General features: G+C 40.1%; 1 protein-coding gene across 1 annotated transcript; it reads right to left on the reverse strand.

Moving 5' to 3' along the window:
* Nucleotides 1–4,493: 4,493 nt before the first annotated feature.
* LOC110907259 lies at nt 4,494–6,191 on the reverse strand. Its single transcript, XM_022152266.1, has one exon. The coding sequence runs from the start codon at nt 6,189–6,191 to the stop codon at nt 4,494–4,496; it is 1,698 nt and encodes a 565-aa protein (XP_022007958.1).
* Nucleotides 6,192–6,763: the final 572 nt, after the last annotated feature.

Here is a 6,763-nt window from a genome sequence, read left to right on the forward strand (position 1 = left end):
TGTGAGAAGTTAAAAACTGAAAATGACAAACTGTTGGATGGTTCGAACAGTTTGAAGTCTGAAAACAAAAGTGTGAAAGAAAAGGCAAAAGTTTTTGAAGAAAAGATTAAAAATTTTGAAATTGAAAAATCAAGAATTGAAAAAGAATTTCAAAATCAAATGAAAATTCTTGAAGATGGGAGAAATGTGTTTAGCAAAAACAACATTGAAAAACAAAAAATGATAAATTCTCATCTTCAGAAAATTATTAAACTTGAAAAGGAAAGTGAATGTGCTCAAAAGAAAATCAAAGAGTTAGAAAAAGATTTTGAAAGCAAAAAGAAATCTTCAGAAGATGAGGATTTCTGGATTAAGCTGGAAAACAAGAATCTGAAAGCAAACGAAACGAAATTTCAAGAACAGATAAAAGTTTTGGAAAATGAAAAGTCTGTTCTTGAAAACATGAAAAATGAGAATGAAAATTCAATCAAGTCTCATCTTGAAAGAATATCTCAGCTTGAAAATAAAGCTGAGAATTCCAGAAGCAAGATTGATGTACTTGAAAAGAAATTGAAAGGTTTTGTGACTTCATCAGATTGTTTGAATTTTCCTTGTCCAAAACCGATCAATTCTGTTCCAATAAGTGGCGATGTCACAAACTTTGACAATGTCAAAGTTGAAGATTGTGATGAGAAATCGGATGATAAAATTAAAAATTTTGAAAAATTGAAATTAAAAGAAAAATTTCAGAAAACTGTTTTACAATCAACTGAAAAGGGAGAATGCTCTAAGCAAAAACCTTTGAAGAAGAAAGTGGAACATAAACAAAAAATTAAAAATGAGAAAAATGTTCAAAAAGATAATAAAAGCTCATCAGATCGATCATCCAATCAAAATCAAAAATCATAAAAATTAAAAAATGAAAACTCAAAAACTGTTGGTAATAAGTGGTGCAGGTCGGACCACAGTGCTCAAAAGCCAAATCCAGCAAACATGAGGAAAGAATATCAACAAGCCAAACAATGCTATGATCTGAGCATTTGGTGTGAAAAAGGTGGTACATGGTACGATAACAGAGTGTGTTACCGATGCAGCTATCAAGGACACATTGCTGTTAACTGCCAGAATTGGAGTTGTGAGACCAAAAGATGCTATAACTGTCAAATCAGAGGACACATTGCCAGAGATTGCCCAAGGAAATCGAATGACAGATTGAGGGCTGATTCTCAGAAAGTGGCAAAGAAAACAGTCAATGTCAAGCCCAAAGAACTGAAGGTTCAAGAACCTAAAGTTCAAGAAAAGAAAGTGAAGCTTTCTAAGGGGCAGAAAGACAGACTACGAAAGAAGAGAAAGAAGGCGAGAGAATATCTTGAGAAGATTTTGTCCTCGGGTTCATCCGTTGGTAAGAATAAGAGTTCTGATGAATCGACTCCCTCGATTGCAAAGTCAAGCAAGACGAATTCATCAGATACAAATCTGAGGAAGAAAGAAGAAAAGAAGAAGAAGAAAATGGTCGGCGATGAATCTGATGTGTCAAAGTCAGACAAGCCACCTGCAGGCAATGATTCTGGTTCGTCAAAGCCAGAGGAGCCATTGGTTGAGGTAAAAAAGGAGAATTCAGGTTTAACAATGGATGATGCAAACTTTCCACCATTGTTGAACAAGAATTCAAAATCACCCAAGGACCGTCAGGCTTGGGTGAATCTGTTTAAATAGAAAAACCTGACTTGCCGGAGTTCCCAGGTTGGTAAGCGTGGAACATGAATCGGCACATTTCTTGAGAAATTTCACTTTGGTGATTTTTCGTCTTACATGTGGTAAATCAGGGACATTAAGTTGTACTTGATTTTCTACAAGTGATGTTTGAGATTTAAAACTGAAGTTATAAAATCTGTCATGTGTATGAAGCAAACAAGATGATGAGATAACCCCGAACCTACAAATAGTTGGTAAACAAACTAATTTTTTCGGAAAAACCATTTTGATTGAAACAAACTTAAGTGTTTTGAAATCACAATGGGAAAATAGTTTGTTGTGAGGGGGAGTTCTGATTGTTTTTGCATGAGAATGGAGAATTGAGGTAATTCACATAATGTTGTCAAATTTCTTGTATAGTTTGGTTTCAATTTTTCCTCAGAAAATCAAAATTGAAACATATTTTGATTTTAGGGGGAGTAATAAAATTTTGAAAAATTTAAAAAAATTGAAAAATATAAAATGAGTTTTGTTGCAAAAAGAGGAAATGATAGTACATCGGTGGACTATCACAGCATGCTAAAGATTTGTAAAGTCAAAAATGTTTTAAAACAAATCTTACTAATGATGTGTCAGTAGACTTCACACAGTTAGTAAATTGTATTCGAGATATAAACCTAAGCAAGTTTGAATGAAGCTTATTTTGTGGGGAACACTACTTAGATATATAGGTAACCCCTGAAATCTCGTTTGAAAGGTCTCTTATTCTGATATACTAGGTTTTTATACTCAGTGATATCTGGGGTATTATTCCGGGACTTCTGCTGAATGGAAGTTCTGACCTAGTCCTTGGATAATACTTTCCTCATATGCTTGAAACATAGCATTAGCCCTCAGCTGATTAGACAATAAAATTGATAATCATTGCTGTTGTAGCTAAAAGATCCTCTAAAGGGGACATACCACAAAGTCGAAACTGATATCTCTCTGCGCATACGGAAGTATCGACCTGAGATCCCTCAGTCCTCGCATATCCCCTAATTTATATACAGATATCATTCGTAGTATACTCATCTGTAAATCGGAATATTGGGATCTGGATACGGGAGTATATTCAAGTGGTGGGAGACTCGAATAAGTTTAAGTGCTAAAATAATAAATACGTATCTTGAATCAATTGAAAACTTGTGTAGAAGTTTAAGTGGACAACAATACTGACAATCAGAAGTAAATTTGTTTTAACATTTGCTGATTAATCAAGATCAACGGTGTTAGTGATGTGTCTCAAAAACTGATATGATCCTCTTGCACAATCTCTCAAAAATAGTGTTTGTAAATAATTCATTTCAGCATTTCATTAAAGTCAAAAATCCAAAAAATATTGTATTTTTGTATGATATTTGGAAACTCCAAAAAGATTTTCGACAACTGACTGTGAAAAGCTGATTTTCAACATTTCAAGTGCTAAACATGTTGAACTTGTGGTTTAAGAGTGAGTGTGTGAAAATGTGAAGATTTTGAAATGTCTAAATGGTTCATTAACTTGAAGTTTAAGTTGAATGTTAACCTACAAATTGATCTTCATAGTTTTTAATGATAGATCTGAAATTGTTCTTATTAGTGTTTGAGATTTGTGTAGGTGATGAGCTGAACAGAGAAAGGGCCAGGATATAATTTCAAAGGTGATAACAAATTCCAGACAGCGATCCCAGCTCGATGAAAGGGGGAGTCTGACGAGAGTTAGATCCAGAAAAAGATCCAGGCACATGATTCCAGGAAGGAGTTCCTGAAGAAGACCGATCAAGATTGAAGAGCTGTCATGATTGAAGACTCTCACTAAAGATTCCGTCAACATTCAAGGGGGAGTCTGTTGGTGCAGTTGTCTGTCGACTACATCTTTGTTCGAGTCTTAGGTTAGGGCTGATTGTATCATGCACGGAAATCGAGAAATCATGATTTAGTAATAGTTCCGCTTATGTGGCACTAGGGTAGTTTCGCTTATATGTCATTAGGATGGTTCCGCTTATAGGGTAATGATGTAGTTCCGCTTATACGTACATGTACGTATAAGCGAAACCTGCTTGCCTATATATAGGATCATTCAAGCGGAACTAGATAGCAGTTGTGTTGTGTAACGACGAAGCCCTGCCAAATCGTCTCCAGAGCTTGTAACTTGTTATAAAGAGCAATAAACAGAGACAAATTAGTGAAATCAAGCTAAACAAAGACTGAATCAATGAATTCCGCCTCTAATTCAGTCTGAGCACTCTTCTGATCGACTCGTAAGGTCGCCTAACGATCCTACATCCTCCCTGAGCCTCATTCGGGCAGTTGGGGATCCTATTTCAGCCGGGATGACAGCTTCCGTCCCGTAGGTTAGGCTAAAAGGAGTTTCCCCATTGCAATCTTTAGGAGTGGTCCTATATGCCCATAATACAAATGGTAGTTCCTCGAGCCATCCCTTTTGCTTCCTTCCGAGTCTCCCTTTTATTCCCTTAATGACGCTTTGATTGGCCCTTTCTACCAATCCATTGCTTTGAGCGTGGTTAATGGATGTAAACACTTGTTGTATATGCATCTGTTCACACCAGGGTCTGAAGGGTCTTCCCGTAAATTGGAAGCCGTTGTCACTTACCAGCTCCTTTGGAACCCCATATCTGCAGATGATGTTGTTAGCACAAATCGCCTCATTTGTTCCCCGGTTATTTTTGCTAAGGGTTTTGCTTCTATCCACTTAGTGAAATAATCGATTGCGACTACCACATACTTGACCCCTCCGGGAATGGCCCTACTATGTCGATGGCCCACTTCTGAAAGGGTCAGGACGTTGAGACAGATATCATCGGGTGCTTGTGTCGGTGGGTCATAGGTGCATGTACCTGGCAGTTGTCACATTTCTTGATTTCCTCGGAGGCTGTCTCGCACATTCTAGGCCAATAGAACCCCGCATTCATTGCCTTTGCTACTACTGTCCTTGGCCCTGAATGCATTCCACAAATCCCTTCGTGCATTTCCCTAATCACATATTCAGCTTCCTCCATGTCAACACACTTTAATGAGGGGCCTAGGTACGATCTTCGATACATCTCCTCATCAATCAATTCATATTGCAGGGCCTTGACCCTTACCTTTCTAGCCGCCCACTCTCCCTCAGGTAGAGTTCCGTCTCTGAGGAACTTTACAATTGGTGTCATCCATGTTTCTTGTGCATTTTCGATTGCAGCCACCTCTTCTGTACCGATGGAGGGGGAAGTCAGAACTTCCACTTTGACTTCTCTTGCTAGGTGGTCAAATGCTACTGAGGCTAGTTTACTGAGAGCGTCGGATTTTCTGTTTCTCCCGCGGGGGATGTATTCTAACTTGAAAGTTTTGAACACTTCGGCCATTTCTTTTACTTTTGCCACGTATTGAGCCATAATGCTATCTTTTGCCTCGTATTCTCCTTGATATTGCTTGACCACCAGCTGTGAATCGGTGCTAGCCTCCACATGTCTGGCTTTCATTTTCTTTGCCAACCTCATCCCTGCTAAAAGGGCTTCATACTCTGCGGTATTGTTGGTGTTTTCGAAATCTAATCTTATGGCATAGGTCAACTCAACCCCCTCAGGACTTATCAAGGTAATGCCTGCTCCACTTCCTTCCTCACTAGAGGCTCCATCTGTGAATATCTTCCATACAGCCCTGTCTTCCTCCTCTTTCTCTTTTCTTTCCAAGGCTTCCCATTTTTGGAGTTCTTTCTCTTCGTCCTCCGGAACCTCTGCTAAGAAGTCGGCCAGTATTTGTCCTTTTATGGCTGTTCTCGGCTTGAATTCCAGGGAGTGTTCTCCCAGCTCTACGGCCCACATAGCCAGTCGTCCGGACAGCTCTGGCCTCTTGAGCACCTTCTGGAGGGGCTGATCCGTCATTAAAGTGATCTTGTGTCCCTGGAAGTACCTTCTGAGCCTTCGGGATGCGAAAACAAGGGCTAACGCCAACTTTTCCAGAGGCATGTTGCGCTCCTCAGGACCTTTAAGCGTTCTACTGATGAAGTATATTGGTATTTGCTTTCCCTCCCGTTCCACCATCATGACTGCGCTTATGGTTGTCTTTGAGGCTGATAAATACAGGAGCAGGTGTTCCCCAGGTACTGGGGTGGCTAGGGTTGGGAGTTGGCAGATATAGTCCATCATTTCTTGGAAAGCAGTTTCTGCTTCAGTGGTCCATTTGAATTTGTTTGTTTGAAGGCAATCCTTCAGCACCTTCATGAAGGGGAGGGTTCTGTCGGCTACCTTTGATAAAAAACGGTTTAGTGCAATTAACCTCCCGTTCAGTTGTTGGATGTCTTTCAGGGATCTGGGGGATCGCATTTCAGCCACAGTTTGAGTTTTCTCCGGGTTAGCTTTGATTCCGCCTTTAGTGACTACCACTCCCAAGAATCTCCCTTCTTCCACCCCAAAACAGCACTTTCCGGGGTTTAACTTCATATTCACATCTTGCATATTGCGGAGGGTCTCAGCTATGTCATCTATCATGGCCATCTCTGTAAGGCTTTTGATAACGATGTCATCAACGTATACTTCCAAGTTCTTCCCCGCTGTTCCCTGAAGAGGGTGTTCATGAATCTCTGATACGTGGCCCCAGCATTTTTAAGACCGAAGGGCATTTTGGTATAGCAAAATGTCCCTTCGTCTGTGATGAAGGCGGTTTTTTCTTCGTCTTCGATTGACATCTGGATATGATGGTATCCTTTGTAGGCATCCAAGAAGCATTTTAGGGGATACCGAGATAAAGAGTCTACCTGGACGTCTATTTCTGGGAGGGGGTAACAGTCCTTGGGGCATGCTTTGTTCAAATCTTGGAAGTCGATGCACATCCTCCATCCCCCGTCTTTCTTTTGAACCATGACTGGGTTGGCGACCCAGGATGGATACTTTACCTCCCTGACTATTCCTGCTCTGAGCAGTTTTCTGGTTTCCTCACAAGCAGCTCTTCTTTTGTTGGGCCCCATGCTTCGTTTTTTCTGTTTTACTGGCTTTGCCCAGGTGTATGTGTTGAGCCGGTGTTTAGTCAGGCTCCTTGGGATCCCTGTCATGTTCCCGTGCTGGAATGC

The sequence above is a fragment of the Helianthus annuus genome, chromosome 14 (genome assembly GCF_002127325.2).
Source record: "Helianthus annuus cultivar XRQ/B chromosome 14, HanXRQr2.0-SUNRISE, whole genome shotgun sequence".
NCBI lineage: Eukaryota > Viridiplantae > Streptophyta > Magnoliopsida > Asterales > Asteraceae > Helianthus > Helianthus annuus.

Excerpts from the sequence above, each read along its gene's own strand:
- LOC110907259 (XM_022152266.1), bottom strand. The coding sequence starts at position 6,191 with ATGGCCATGATAGATGACATAGCTGAGACCCTCCGCAATATGCAAGAT.